At 39.0% G+C, this 16,844-nt stretch overlaps 1 protein-coding gene across 4 annotated transcripts in view; it reads right to left on the reverse strand.

The window, feature by feature from the left end:
- rptor (regulatory associated protein of MTOR, complex 1) overlaps nucleotides 1-16,844 on the reverse strand; it is a 435,324-nt gene that overhangs the window by 296,551 nt on the left and 121,929 nt on the right. For all 4 annotated transcript variants that reach the window (XM_030142949.1, XM_030142930.1, XM_030142940.1 and 1 more), the window contains exon 6: nucleotides 14,180-14,326. In XM_030142949.1, coding sequence (XP_029998809.1) covers nucleotides 14,180-14,326 — 147 coding nt within the window. The remainder of the gene's footprint in view (nucleotides 1-14,179; nucleotides 14,327-16,844) is intronic.

The following is a 16,844-nucleotide window of genomic DNA, read 5'->3' on the forward strand; positions in this document are numbered from 1 at the left end:
CATTACTCACCTGAATCTCTTGCATTACAGTGAACAATTTGGAAATGCCATCCACCAGAAACAAACTGTGTGTTTACAGACAGAGGCGGGAGGGAACTCGGACATCATTGTGGGGAACGCCGGTTCGCGCCGCTGTCTGGCAGACACGACGCGGAAACAGCAGGAGCTCCCTTCCCTCTATGCATATTCCTCCAGCCATTTCCGTGTTTCAGCCGTTTCTGCATCGTGTTTGTTTCATCCATATAATATCATATGGTCGCCCTGCCGCTGCCGCTGTCAGGCAGCCGCACGAGCCTTCGCTTCCCACAATGCATGTCGCGAAAAAATTCTGAAGACGCCCGAGTTCCCTCCCAACTCTGTTAGTAAACACATGGTCTGTTTCTGGTGGATGGCACGTCCAAATTGTTCACCCTAATGCAAGAGATTCAGCTGAGTAATGACAGACAGACTTACAGATTCATGATACTGAGGATATGACTGAGGTTTGACAGATTTGATGAAAAATTGGTCACAAAAGTCTCCTGCACCTTGTTGAGCCGCATTATGTAATAAATTCCCATTATGTAATAAAAGTTCAAAATGTAATAAGAATGTCACGTCATCTTGTAGTAAAGCCGCATTATGTAATAAACTGACGCATTTTGTAATAAACTACCTCAATGCATTATGTAGTAAATTTTTTCAAATTATGTAGTAAGTTATTACAATCTGAGAAATTTATTACATACAAATGCACTTGACACATTTTTTTTTTTCAGGAAAATGTAATGTGCTAAATTGATCTTTAAACTGCGTGATTAAAGTTCTGATTACATTACCTGGAGCTCCTGTGACTAATTTCTTCTAAATTGCTCTGAAATTATATCAGTTTGAATTGTTATTACATAATGAACCATGTTATTACATTAAAAAAAAAAAAAAAAAAGGAAGTTATTACAATTTCAGAAATTTATTACAAAAATGCACTTGACACATTTTTATTTTAAAAAATTTAATAGGAGATCCCACGTGTTTTCTACGCAGTGGAGGAGGCTCCATCATGATCTGGGGGCTTTTTCCTTCAATGGAACCATGGAGTTTCAGGTTGTTCAGGGGTGTCAGTGTCTGGCTCTGTGGAGATGGTCCAGTCTTCATTCCTCTGGACTGAGGGTCCTCGTCTGTTGGTAATGACTGGGTTTTTTTCGCTGTAACTCACCAAACCCGCCTGATGAAGGACTTCAACAGGAGAATAACACTGTTCTTTTGAACCATCCTGCGTGTTCCTCTGATCTGAATCCCACTGTGAACATTTGGGGATGTGTGGAAACGGAAGTTTATAAAAATGGACATCAGTTCCAGACTGTGGATGCCCTTAGTGAATCCATCTTCACCACATGGAGCCACATTCGCAGCAGCCTCCTGGAAACACTTACATCAAGCATGAATGAATGAAGTTTTGAAGCGATCAAAAAAAATTACCAAGATTCCTACTGAGTCATTTTTCGACACTTCTAGCTCTGTTTTTTGGGTGTTTTTAGGCTATGGTCTTAAACTTTGGATCACCTGATGAATAGCCTATTTGACTTACAATGCAGTTTTCAATAAATTGCAAATTTTCTTCTTTTTGTCCCTCGTTCCAGTTTCTTCTTTTAGCATTTTGAAGGTCTGCTTACAACCTGGTTACAGTTCTGTAAGGATGGCCCTGAACTAATGTGTTGTGATGTCCTTTAGAGATTTATGGAACGTAAACATTTCAAGAATGTGAGTTAAGGTAGGGAACAAAACGACTTCAACATGTTGGGACTTTTAGGTTCACAAGGTACGATGGTGGAGACAAGGAGACCCGACAAGGACACTATATAAAGGACAGAACAAAGAACCCAAGTTGAGAAAGCTTTGGTGTGTGCATGGGACAAGGTCTTTCTCCCAGATCTGACTGAATAAATACATCAATGGAAGATTAAAGAAGTATTTGAGTTTTGATTCGCCATAAAGAAAATTATCCTATCAAATTCACCAGTGCAAAATGTGAATTCTTTTCATTTTTTCCCGGCCTTAAGATGTGAAAATGCATTGAACTCGTGTCTACAGTGTATATTTATAGCTGCTGTGTGTGTGTGTGTGTGTGTAGGATTGTTGCATGATTACACTCGGGGCCAACTAAGTGAACTGCGTGTGAAGGAGTGTGTGGGCAGGGTGGGGGACTCCCTGCCTGGATCATCCCCTGCATGATTAAAACGTCTCTGTGGATGTCAGCGCCTCCCTCCTTATCTTCCATTACCACTCCCCATTATACACTTCCTGTGTGAGTGGGTGAGAAGGGCAGGCACTCAGGTGGAAAAGTGAAAACTGCTTATGGACATTATGCACCTTCCTTCGCACTCAACTGAATGACGTCCTTCATTTATTTCCCAACTACAGATAAACCCTGAAGTTCCAAACGTCACAGAAAGGCTTTCAGGGCAACTTCGCAGAAAAAAAATGCTGTTCTGCCCTCGGTAAAATTTGTTTGATAAAAAGGTAAAAAAATTCATAATGATTTTGTGATAAATATTCCATAATTCATTGGTTGTAATTCAGATTAAAAGTACAAGCTAAAAAAAAAAAGATTATATAGTCAGTATTTGTTTACATGTATTTTATTTTGAAGGCATAGTTGACGCTTGCAATGCATTGTAGGTAGGAGAAACTCAGTCCGGAAAAATGCCATCAGTAAGCCTGTCTACTCGTGTTCAAGTTGCTGCTGTGTCTTACATCTCATCCAAACCTCCGAAAGCAATGGCTGTAAGTTCAGTAAGTGTTGAGCTGCTAAAGCAATAAGAATGTGTCACCTTCATAAGTTGTATTAGCTGTTAGAGATCGTTTTTCTGAATGTTTATTACCAGGAAACAGACGTAGCCTGTGCATCCCGCTAGCTTGTTGCAACGTATTAGCATATCAAAGCAGCTATTCACGTGTGTTAACGATCTAATTAGCATATCAATGGATCGATATAACTACTGATACCTCCTGTGACTTTGGGGATGGCATTTTAGTTTAGTTTAATGCAATACTTTGGCGCTAACTGTTTCCTGATGTATTCATATACCCAATACCAAACTGAGGTATATTTTTCCATTTCTGTTTTATGTATTTCAGTTTCACTCGACCTTTTCAAGCCATAATGGTAAATTGTAAGCTGTCTTCAGAAGACTGTAATAAAGGAGCAGGACGCCTGGATCCTGGCTTGTGAAAATGAGTTTGGCTTGCTGTTTATCTACGTTTACATACACAGAGTATCTAACACGTAGCGGTAACAGTACAAATGCCGTAAGGTGGTCTGTTATTTAACCCCAAGCATGAATTTTAACTGATTTATTGAGTTCTTTCCAAAAATTTGCATGTGGAAGAAGACATTTGGACAGAGTAGGGTTTCTGATCAGGAATCCCAAGTCTGACTTAGCAACTTTCACTACAACTTCCCAGGTTTTGAATTTTCTCACATTCAGCTACATGTTTCTTTACTGTCTTACCCACAAACTGCAACACTGGTTTGCGAAATCAGTTTGCTTGTATGCTTTTATGTTTTTATGTGATAGGTTAGTGTTTTTCAACCTTGGGGTCGGGACCCCACGTGGGGTCGCCTGAAATTCAAATGAGGTCGCCTGAAATTTCTAGTAATTGATAAAAATGAAATTAAAAACTTACTAATAAAAATATATGGTGAGCTGTGTTGCAATCCCAATCCATAACAGACACAACAAACTGTGAGTGTGAAACTGCAGCACTGTGGTTCTGTTTATCTGTCAAATGTTCATTGTGGTCAGTTTCAGATGCTGCAGCTCTTTCATAATTCATAGTTTGAGTTCTTGTTTGTTCAGTATTAATTGTCAGCCTTGTAAATAAAAGCTGGACTGACTGGACATATCCTGACCAAGGAAAATAAAATTCTCAGTTTGTGCAGTAATCTACACCTGGATTTACTGCCTCTGTCCACAATAATATACATTATATAGACTAAATGTCCTCTAAAATTAACATTTATTTGCAACATCTCTTTAACCAATACTGGTCAGGGCAGATGCATCAACTGCATCTCTCTCTCTCTCTCTCTCTCTCTCTCACTTGCTCGCTTGCCTGGCTCTATATGTAAACTGTCATGAGATAACTTTTGTTATGATTTGACACTACATAAATAAAATTTGATTGATTAAATACTCAAGAGTGACACTTTCTACACACTTCATTTATTTTTTTATGGGCTGACAGCCCACAACTCGATCCATCTCCACATTTTGTTCGAGCTCTGCCAGTGCTGCAGATAGATCTGGCACCATCCACTGTTGTTCTCCAACTGATGAAAACACTCTTAGTTGTTTGTCTAGTTTATTTTTCCATAAATTGATCACATTTGTCAGAGCACAGGATGCAGATACTGGGCCTTTTGCAAAATAGTGTCAGAGGAGAAGTTTTGGTGGAACATTTATATAAAGGACAGTCATTTGTATATGTTATTCTAAAAAAAAAAAACCCAACTATTTAGAGTAAGATAATACATGGCTATCTTATTTTAATGACACTTGGTGATTTGTCACTGATTCAAGAACACATTTATGCAATGTGTGAAATGGTTCAACTGACAAACAGAACACAGCTACACTGCCTTCTCCCATCATGCACCACCACAAGTCTGGAATCACCAACAAAACCATAGAAATTCTATCTACTAGTGCAGGATGAAATACCACACGAACCAAAATACTGGTTAGTAATTTCCTATAAGGTGTGAGTTTTCATAAACTGTCAAGTAGTAGAAGCTTAAATAAGAATGTTCATGCTTCAATAGGGAGAAAATTGTATTTGTTCCTTTGAGAAACTAACTCTGCTGTAATAAAAACTACTATGACACACCTACAAACCTGCATCACTACCCTCCATGGGTCTAAAAATCTGTTTTTACACAATACTGTTGTTTGAACTCTTTAACCCCTGAGACATTATTCCAGGTAAATGTGCTGCTGTGAATTTGCTTCTGTAGAAGGGTCACAAAAGCTGTTGTGAGTATGTGCTTGTGTTCCTTTTCTTGATTTACTGTGTTTTAGGGTCATTTTAGGGTGGAATAACAGAAAAAAATCAAAGGGAGAAATTGAAGTTTTACAGGTTTTTACTAAATAAAGCACTCAGGATGTTGAACGGGAACTGTGAACCGGAACACACTGAACAACAACAAGGATTTAAATTTGGGCCCAGTAGTTTTTGTTTTGGGGCTGTTTTTTTTTTTTTTTTTTCCCCTAAATCAGTCCAGTTGCTTTTTGGCACCTGGTTAAACTCCAAAAAGCAGTTACATGGTCAAAACTCGGTAAAAACATGGTAAAGAAAACAAAGGTAAATCATGACAATATAGCAAACAACAGTAAAAACAAAACACGACATGGACAATGTTGTTTAAAAAAAAAAAAAAAAAAAAAAAAAAAAAAGCCCAAACTGTCTATTTCTATTGTGGGTCAGTCTCATCACTGCTCTATTTTTTGCTCCCCATTACACAAGTGATGGGGGGTGCACTGGGCATGCTCAGATGTCTATGGAACATGAAAGGTCTAGTCCAGGAGTCGGCAACTTGCGTCTCTTCCTCCTCCTTGTAGTGGCTCCTCCCTTTACTGCGGTCAAACCAGCCGCCATTCTCCTCTGCAAGGTCAATCCAGCCGCTGGTGTTTTTCTTGTGAGCTGCTCATTTGACAGTTACGGTAGATGAGCTGCATGGAGCGAACGGGCCTTCAACAACAAAAGTAAGGGCTCACTTATGCTCTACGTTAAAGACGCAGACGGACGGAGGGTTCTGTCATTACTTTTTCATTACTTTTATTCTGGAAGCATTTTCCTTGTAGACCAGTGGTATCGGAGCCGATGCCCGACACTGGTATCATGGCGTCACGAGATAACTTTTGTTATGATTTGGCGCTATATAAATAAAATTTGACTTGATTTGGTATTGGATCGGTGCATCCCTACATTAGAGTTAGACTCAACTAAGAAACAGCGGACTCTAAACTTCTGGAGTCTGCCTGTGGGCCCAGGAGAACCCCCAAGTGGCCCATTACTCTGTAAACACTGCAGATGCTCCCTACACTTCCTCTTCTGGCTTTATGTACTCTGCTCTGCCGGACTCTAATGCACCGCTTGGTGTCATTTGTAAAAGCATACAACCCTAAGATGCTTTGTAAAAAAGTGTAAGGGTTACCTCTAGTATGCATGAATTCATCCAAAATAAAAGGCAGTTGTTTCATGTTCAGTTACTGTTACTACTGATGGGTTTTCATGTGTTAAGTTCCATTCCAGGTAGATTTTGAGTGAATCCTTTACTTGTGATGCCAGTCTAGTTGGTTTGCTCAGTTCTATGCACACCCAGATTACAAATATGACAATTTGTTCCTTTTCATCACCTTCCATCTTTAATAAACTTGATATTTTGTGGCCCTGACAAAACTGCATTCTCTTCTACAAATCAAATTAGACATTTCAATAATGTTTCTCCTCAACTTAGCAATTAATCCATCAGAGACCTTCTAGTCCAGTATGAACCATCTAGACCACTCAGGTGGTCTGGTGCAGGTCTGCTCTGTGTTCCAAAAGTCAGAACTGAACATGGAGAATCAGCGTTCAGTTTCTATGCTCCATATATCTAGAACAAACTACCAGAAAATATCAGGTCTGATATCTGAGAGTCTGAGTTCTTTTCAGTCCAGGTTCCAGACTTACCTGTTCACTGCTGCCTTGGACTAAAAGCCTTTTGACTTTTTACATTTTAGATTCTCCTTCGAAACTCTGCACAGCAACTCTTACTTTAACATGTGTGTGCTTTTATATTTTTGGGTTTTATGTGTTGTTTCTTAATCACTCTTTATGTTTCTTTTATACTGTTTTAAATGTGTTTCTTTTTCCCTGTCGTTGTATTTCAATGTCCTGTGTGAAGCACCTTGAATTGCCTTGTTGCTGAAATGTGCTATACAAATAAACTTGCCTTGCCATTGATTCAGACAATAATGGGGCATTCAGTTCATGAGAAGTAACGATTCACTGCAGCTCTACCAGATGGAGAAACTCTAAAATAAAAAGCAATGAGTTGTGCCATTTACAGATAATGTCACTGCTAGGAATATGCGGGGATAAAGAGCTGGGGTGGTCTTTCTTTAAACCTTTTTTCATGTGTCTCTGATAAAAGTTTTTCCACCATTAGTAGAGTTGTCAGGTATCTCTGCTTTAATACTGTATTTACATTTCTAATATATATATGTATATATTTTTTTTATCTTTTTTACAATTATCTGTACTTAGTACTAACATTTTGACAACAGGCATGTTACTTTAGTGCTAATGTATTCAAGAGGAGTGTGTATTCTCACCATCAAGACTTATTTCAACCTCCATGGATGGAACTATAACACAGGACAGACATATGTGTCTGGTGTATAGAGCAGTGCATATCCTAGGGATGGGAACTGTTAAGAATTTAACGATTCCCATTCCACTACCGATTTTGCTTATCGATCCGATTCCTTATCGATTCCCATTGGGTGAGGGAATAAAAGAGTACAAACGGGTGTGTTTGCATGAACTGTCTTTTATATTTCCATCTCTGCACAGAACATAATATATACAGTATGTACAAATAATAATAAGAGATGACGCATGGCCCGGTTCAGGTGGGTGGGGGGCGGCGGCATGCAATGAAAGCAAAACTTAAGATGTTTTACTAATTCCTCTACTGCTGCATTTCGACCACATGGAACCGGTTCAACTAGGCTCGGCTTGGCTTGCCTCCCGTCATTGTGCACCTCATTTCCTTTCCCCTACCTTCAGAAACTTGTATTTGGGTACGACGTTTGTTGCCCACACCGGAACCGGAACTGGGCCCGGCGTTCACTCTGCCGCTACATTCACAAGCGCCGCTAAGTATCGTACCAAATACGTGACATTCCTGTAAATGATTCACATGCTGTGGACAAATGTTTGAACATATTGGAGGGATTCCACCCTTTTGAAGAAATGGAAGCTTTGACAGTTTTCCAAGTAAGTGGACCTGGTGTGGTCTTCTTAGACCGTTTCTGCCTCAACCCCATGTTGGCTACGTTCTGACCAAAACAATGAAGCACACGCGTGACGTCATCGCGCATGCACAACGAAGGTGGAATCGATAAGCAGAATCATTAAGCAGGCAGGCAAACGATTCCAAGGAATCGAGCTACTGGGAACCGGTTCTCAAAAAGAACCGGTTCTCGATTCCCATCCCTACATATCACACTACTCTATACACTGACTATTTGAAAATATTTTTATCAATGACTGGAGAGTGATTGCTTTTGTATGAGCTACTGAAATGTCCCCATGGGAATGAAAAAAGTACCTATGTTTGTATTTGTCTCAATCTATGACAGATGTAGTGACGTAAAAGATGACACGAGACATGGCGTTTGAAGGGGACTTGACAGCAGAGAAAAGGGATCTGATAGGAGAACGAACACCATCAGTGAGCCTGTTCACATGACCATAAAACCAAAAGTGGGAGGAGTCAGAGAACTGCAGTAATCATACCTGACGCATTTACATGCACTCAAGAATAGGGCTGTGTATTGGCGAGAATCTGGCGACATGATACAAATCACAATACTCGGATCACGATATGATATATCACGATATATCATGATACTGTTAAAAAGGCATTTTTTGTTTGTTTGTTTCTTTTTTTCAAATGATTAGTTCCTTGAAGAATTGAATTACACCAGAAATATGTACAAATACTAAACACATTTTTATTTGATCGCAACAGGATCTAATGTTCTATCACAAAATGTTCCTGTGTTCAAACTGAAATTCTGTTTTACAGACATTACAGTTTAAGATCCTGTTCAAATATTCATATTCTATTAGTTCAGAACGAACATCAGAACATTATTTTAGTTCAGTCCCAACAAAGGAACTAACATTATTTAATAAAACAGTGTTAAATAATAATAAATAAAATACAAACAAAAATCAACCTTCACATTATATGCATTTGAATAAATACCTACAAATATTGATACAGTACTTTTTAACATCGATACAGTATTGTGAAATGAAATATCGTGATATATTGCAGAACCAATATTTTCTTACACCCTTACTCAAGAAATGTAATAATGTAAAAACTCTGGTTTAGACGCTGGAGTCCATTATTGGATTTCTTTCAGAGTACATACGTACATAATGATGGTAGACTCAACTTCCTGTTATTATCTTCTGTGATTTTAATAGTGTTTACAAATGTGCAGATGTAAAAGAATACAATAAATCAGATTAACTTGTATACCTGCAAGGAGACTTCAGAGTATAGGGCAGAAATCCAGGTGTGTTAATCTGATTACTCATAATCAGATTACTCCTGTATGCTGATAAAACATACACACCTGATTAAAATTTTAAGACTAGTTGAAAAATTGCATGAATTTACATTTTGCTCTGTTGAATCTTCAGAAGGTTCTAAGTAGAGATTCAAAATGCAAAAAGAAGAAATGGGAGTGAGACAAAAAAAAAAAAAATTGCATAAACAATTTACTGAAAACAATTAAAGTGAGATAGTTTATCAGCCGACCAAAGGTTTAAGATCACAGCCCTTAAAAGCCACGATCTGCGCAAAAACGTGCAAAACTTAGTTGTTTTTTTTCCCCATCCCACTTGGCAAAAATTTTTCCGAGATCTCGTGAAAGTTTGTCTTTATTTTTTTCACCCATAATTCTTTTTCCCCCAATGTCCTGTAGGGGGCTCTGCAATTTACATGATCCCTTGAATAATCCGATACCTTCGGAAATCGGATAATGATTGTCATATTAGTGTGCATGTAAACGGGTTCAGTGATGATGTGAGGTTCAGTAACTTTACAGTTTTGTACATTTGCTTGAGTACTTGAATTAATTCATCTGCTTTTACCTGAGTATTTTTTATGTAAGTATCTGATTCAATGACAGTAATGAATGTGTGGACTTTGTGACGACTTTGGGTCCGTCAAATAATGAATTTGGCTGAAGTGACACATGTAATTTTCTTCTGTGTGAGGTCGTGAAGTGCAGGATCAGAACGAAACCATAACATCAAGGACAAATCTGTTTGGACACTAAAGCTGACATACTTAAGCACTCTCTATTGCTCCAAAAGAAAAAGAAAAAAAACTCTCCCTAAGTTTGTTCTGTATATCAATTAATATTATACTCAAGTTATTTTTGAAGAATGATTGCTATTAAATACATAATTATTCACAACAAGACAAATGACAGGTGATAACAGATTATGACAGAATTTTTACGACCTTGAAGTCTATCTCAAATCCCCATCCCCACAGGCACACTATAACTGAGTGTGAAACAACGGAAAACAACCATCAAATTAACCTTCATAAGAAAGAGAAAAGCCTTGTGGGTATGCCATTGTTATAAGAAAAACAAATATAACAAATGAGCTTTAATGGCTGACTAACTCCTGCATATTACACACATTTATTAATACAATAACCAACTGATCTACTTCCAAAAAAATACTTTTGGTATTTGAAAGCCAAAGGCTGTACAGCACCAGGTATTTAATTACTACAAGATTATTTAATATCCAGTAGAGATGTTGCTTTTGTTCCATTTCAGGCCGTACATGCACTGAATGTTGATAATACACAGACGATCCTCAAGTTGTGTCTTCCATCACCTGAAGGTGGTGCAACACACAGCGCCCGTATACAGGCAGCATCCACATACCGGAGGCACTTCTTGACTTTTCTATAGCAAACATTTGTTTCCGTAAGTGCAACTCCTCAAAGGTCAACCAAACAGATTGCGCTTCCACCCACCGAGGAATCTATGGAAGCATAGCCCACATAAGAATATGCTGAGAAATAAGAACGGTGCAGAAAGTGATAATATATACAGGTGCAGCGGCTTCCTATAGCAAGAACATTTAGCCAAGTATTCATTTTGAAGAGTTTCTTTTTTTGTTTTTTTTGAGGGATTTTTTTTTTTTTCTTTTTGCCCTAACGGTGCAGCCCTGCTGTGACCTCTGCAAACTTCCACAGAAAAGTGGAGGAGGTGCAGGATAGAGAGACACTTGTGTGGAGTTCTGTCAGATGCTGCAGCAACTCAGCAGTTTGCCAGCTCCCTTCACCTTTCCTTTAACGGAAACACAGCGTTCACCGCCGCTAGTCTTCACTCTCACTCTGCCTCCCATCCCTCTTCTCTGTACTGTTCTTTGTCCACCTTCTTCTCTCTTTCTCTCTCCCGTTTTCCAGCTAATCTACAGTCTAGGAGAAACTTCCCTATGAATAATTGAGATGAATGACAGAGCCTTCTCATTTGGAATTCACATAACATGTCATAGCCAGAGAGAGGAGGAGAGAGGGAACGTAATAAAAAGATGAAGCACTGAAGGGATTCAGGCTTGTCGTATGATATTGTGTGTGTGTGTGTGTGTGTGTGTGTGTTTGGATGCGTGCGTGTGTATTAACCCAAAACTCAGTCACATTCAGAGCAAGGTTGTTATCGTTAACGAAAACTAATGAAATGATGAAAACTAGAATTGTAAAAACATTTTCGTTAACTGAAATAAATAAAAATTATAATTAAAAGAAAAAAACGATAACTAACTGAAACTGTATTGTGTGTTTACAAAACTAACTAAAATGGATAAAGATAGACAAAATTCCCTTCGTTTTCGTCTTTGTCAATGTCGGATTGATATGAAAGCGATTTATTTCACTCGAGCAATTTTAGTTAGTGGCACCATACGACACTTCACAGTCCGTCACTTGTGTTCACTTGTGGTTTCCAGTCGTCTTCTGGTCCCCACTCTACCTGGAAACATGGAGACTAAAGTGTGGAGAAAGCAGCAGAGTCCTGTCTGGGATTTATTTGAATACGACGACAGAGAAGAAGAGAAAAGATATAAAAAAAAAAAAAACTAAAACTAAACTAAACATTTAGAAAATAACGAAAACTAATAAAAACCAGTTTGGGGGGGGGGGCAGTGAAAGTGAAACTAAAGACTCTACTAATTCCTTCTTCTACTACGTGGAACCGCTTCGACTTGGCTTGTCTCCCGTTGTTGTGCACCTCATTTCCTTTCCCTTCTTACCTTCGGAAACTTGTATTTGAGGAGTTACGACGTTTGTTGCCCACACCGGAACCGGCCCCGCATTCACTCTGCCGCTACAAGCGCCGCTAAGTATCAAATACGTGACATTCCTGTCAATGATTCACATGCTGTGGACAAATGTTTGAGCAGATTGGAGGGATTCCACCCTTTTGAAGACATGGAAGCTTTGACAGTGTTCCAGTGGACCTGGTGTGGTCTGTTTAGACCTGGTGTGGTCTGTTTGGACCTGGTGTGGTCTGTTTAGACCTGGTGTGGTCTGTTTGGACCTGGTGTGGTCTGTTTGGACCTGGTGTGGTCTGTTTGGACCTGGTGTGGTCTGTTTAGACCTGGTGTGGTCTGTTTGGACCTGGTGTGGTCTGTTTAGACCTGGTGTGGTCTGTTTGGATCTGGTGTGGTCTGTTTAGACCTGGTGTGGTCTGTTTAGACCTGGTGTGGTCTGTTTAGACCTGGTGTGGTCTGTTTGGATCTGGTGTGGTCTGTTTAGACCTGGTGTGGTCTGTTTAGACCTGGTGTGGTCTGTTTAGACCGTTTCTGCCTCAACACCATGTTGGCTACGTTCTGACCAAAACAATACAGCGTACGTGTGATGTCATCGCACATGCACAACGAAGGTGGAATCGATAAGCAGAATTGTTAAACAGGCAGTCAAACAATTTCAAGGAATTGAGCTACTGGGAACCGGTTCTCAAAAAGAACCGGTTCTCGATTCCCATCCCTAAGAAATACTGTTTCAAGTTTATTGTGAATGACTGTGACTTCGTATTTTTCAATTGCTTCTCATGTCACCAAAGTCCAGATCAAGGTTATAATAGTTTTGGATTTTTCATTATAGTTTAGTTTTATTTAGTTTTGATTTTTTTTTTCTCTAATTCAGTTCATTTTAATTCGTTTTTAGAGCAGGTTTGCTAGTTTTTATTAGTTTTCGTTATTTTCTAAACGCTTAGTTTTAGTTTAGTTTTAGTTTTTTCCTATCTTTTCTCTTCTTCACCGTCGTATTCAAATAAATCCCAGACAGGACTCTGCTGCTTTCTCCCAACTTTAGTCTCCATGTTTCCAGGTAGAGTGGGGACCAGAAGACGACTGGAAACCACAAGTGAACACAAGTGACGGACCCTTAAATATCATATGGTGCCAGCAGCTAAAATTGCTTGAGCGAAATAGATCAATTTCATATCAGTCCGACATTGACAAAGATGAAAACAAAGGGAATTTTACCCAGAATTTTTATGTTTTAGTTAGTTTTGTAAACACACAATACAGTTTCAGTTAGTTATCGTTTTTTCTTTTAATTATAATTTTTATTTATTTCAGTTAACGAACATGTTTTTACAATTCTAGTTTTCGTCATTTCGTTAGTTTTCGTTAACGATAATAACCTTGGTCCAGATATGAATGTAGGTCATTATAGGTCTGTAGGTCTGTGTTCCTAAAGGAGGCTCATGTAAAGTGCTTCCATACAAATAATTTTTACTGAGCCCGTTGCAAATATGCAATTATTATATTCAGTGTCAGTTCAGTGTCAGTTCAGTGCTGTGATCCTGTGGAATTCTGCACTCTGAACGTTGTCCCAGTGGCTGATTTATATCAATGTTGGATTTATCTACTGGTGCCGTGTGCCCCACCCACGTTTGAGAATCTTTAGGAAAAAAAAAAAAAAAAAAAGAATTGCTACTCCAACAGGGAATTGAACCCAAGTCCTCCACATTGCCGTCCAATACGTTACCAAGTGAGCTAAATTTCATCTGGGTTTAAGATTGACCTGTTCGTTACATGATTGCCTTGGTACTTTTTGGGATGTTAGCTAACAGTCCAGACATGATTTGACCAGGGTGCTGATTGGCTCTGTGGTCATAGACAAACCAACATTTCGTGCCACAGTAGTGTGTCAATAACCACTTTGTTTTTTATATGTCAAGGTGAGCATGTACTCTTGGATCAGCCTTATGGAGTGTGTGAGGGACAATGTGTGTGTACTGTACATGCAGGAGCTGCTTCTAAGGGACAAAGCATCCAGTTCAGTGTCCTTTTTTTTTCTTGTGTGCACATCACCCACCTCCAGCTCCTGCTCCCGCTGCAGCGCAAACTGTTTGAAGGACTTGACAATGATTCCAGCGTTGGAGCAGTCATAGACAAAAATGGACGGGCTCCCCATCCATGTCTGCAGGTCGTAGATCGACAGCGGGATGTACTGGGTGTAGTTCTGAAAACCAGAAGAAAAGAAAAAAGAGTGAGAAATGAGAGAGCTGGAACATCATGTTATTGCTGATGTTTCACTTTGACAGATTTTTGTTAAATTATTAACTAGTCATCTGTTTGATGAAGTGTGCGTGCGCACAGGAGAGGGGAGGAGGAAATCAATGAGGGAAAAAATGTAGCAAAGAAAAGTAGGAAAGAGACTAAAAGAGAGAATGATATGATGAGGGGAACACTGCTATCAAAGGTGCCGTAAAGGTCTTTTATGGAACATTGAAATGTACTCTGAGTGGACACAGTATTGACAGGGTCTTGGACTATAAATGTGCTACTGACTGGATCAAAAACTGAGACATTTCACATTGTCACACTTGACAGGCAGCAGCTGGATTATTGTGACACTGTCTACATATAGAAATGACTCTGCCTTCATTCAGAAAACCCCTGACTCACTTTACCGTTCCATTCATTCACTGGGTAATGGTGTCAGATCTTCTACTTATCCCCCACTAGGCCTGTCACAATTATATAATCGGCTTATTGTATTTATTTGAGTTAAATGCATTATTTTGTATGATGGTGATAATAGTCTCCATTCACCTGTAGAAACAAAAATGTCATATTTCATCACTGTTTTCACACCATATTCCAACATTTGACCAATGCTCTTTTCACAATGCCATCTCGGTGAGTCCCTGTCATCTGAATATGACACGATTCAGATTTGTTTTCAGAGGGTAGACTGCCTGTTTTCAGTTTTTAACATTCAGACTTCTTTTTTTTTTTTTTTTTTTTTTTTTTTTTTTTACAAAGGAGAGCAAACTGTTGATAAAAACTATTGATTTCATTTTTCAGTTGGGCTTTAATTTGAGTGGATAATCCTTTCCATCATTGTTAGGTCAACAGGCTGAACTACAGTCGTCCCTCACTATAACAGAGTTCACCTTTCGCAGATTTTTTTTGTGCAATTTTGCATGATTTTTTTTTACAGCGTATGAATGCGCATTGTGTTCTGCATCCTGATTGGCTAAGGGACTATAGACCATTGTCAATCTCCTCCGTGCCATGTCTCCTGTACAGTACAGAATGCGTTCTTCTCGCCAAATTTACAGAAATGTTCCATCACTAGCAGTGTGACTCTGCAGTGCTTTATGTTTGACAGTTTTCTCCCCGACAAAACCCACAATGTTGACGAAACGTTCTGCACCGACAAAGGCACCTGTGGTCGCACCCAAAAGGCAGAGGAAGACGCTAACCATCGCACAAAAACTTGGACTGCTGGACATGCTGAAGGAAGGCAGAAGTTACGCAGCTGTATTCTATAATACTGTACTTATTTTTAAAAAATCTCCAAAGGTTTGACCTTTGAGAGTGTTTAAACAAGAGAGAAATGTGAGAAAATGTTAATGCCTGTCTGAGAAAAGTGTATACAGTGTGTGGTGAGGGGTTTTACAGTCTGAAAACATGTATAATAATTGTAAAAAATAAAGTTGACTACTTTGCAGATTTTGCCTAATGCGGGTTATTTTTAGATCATAACCCCCACGATAAACGAGGGACCACTGTATGTAACTCTATATGTAATAACCGCACAGCACAATGAACTGAACTACACACATAAAACAGAACAAGTAGGACATGATGCTCACAGACATAAAGTGAAGACTTTGTAAAGCTGGACATGACTGTTCAACTACTGACTAAACCAGTGTTTTTCAACCTTGGGGTCAGGAACCCGTGTGGGGTCACCTGGAATTCAAATGGGGTCGCCTGAAATTTCTAGTAATTGATAAAAAAAAACAAAAAAAAAACTTACTAATAAAAAATATATGGTGAGTTGACAGACAATCCCAATCCATAAAAGACATGACAAACTGTGAGTGTGAAACTGCAGCACTGTGGTTCTGTTTATCTGTCAAATGTTCATTGTGGTCAGTTTCAGATGCTGCAGCTCTTTCATAATTCATAGTTTCAGTTCTTGTTTGTTCAGTATTAATTGTCAGCCTTGTGAATCCAAGCTGGACTGACTGTACATATCGTGACCAAGGAAAATCAAGTTCTCCCTTTGTGCAGTAATCTAAACCTGGATTTACTGCCTCTGTCCATAATATATACATTATATAGACTAAATGTTGTCTAGAATTAACGTTTATTTGCAACACAGTTTAGCAAACTATTACATGATCAAAAACTACTTAATTTTAGCCAACAAATGTCTCTGTTTTGAATGTCTGGGGTGGCCAGAAATTTGAGATGTTAAAATGGGGCCACGAGCCAAAAAAGGTTGGGAACCACTGGACTAAATACTTGTTGGTCAGTGGACATCCACTTTCAATCGTAATTCTCAAACATCTGCTTTTTTTGTACAGTGGCAAATATGTGGTGCATCCTGTTCCACACAACCTGCCTGTCATCGTCAGCTCGCTAAGCCAGAATTACTGTGGCTGGGTTAGCAGATGTATTTGAGTCTGTTTCAAGTGGTTCTTTTGAGACTGTCAGCACTAAAAGTGTTCAGTTCATTCACT

This window comes from Sphaeramia orbicularis, chromosome 1 (assembly GCF_902148855.1).
Source record: "Sphaeramia orbicularis chromosome 1, fSphaOr1.1, whole genome shotgun sequence".
Taxonomy (NCBI): Eukaryota; Metazoa; Chordata; class Actinopteri; order Kurtiformes; family Apogonidae; genus Sphaeramia; species Sphaeramia orbicularis.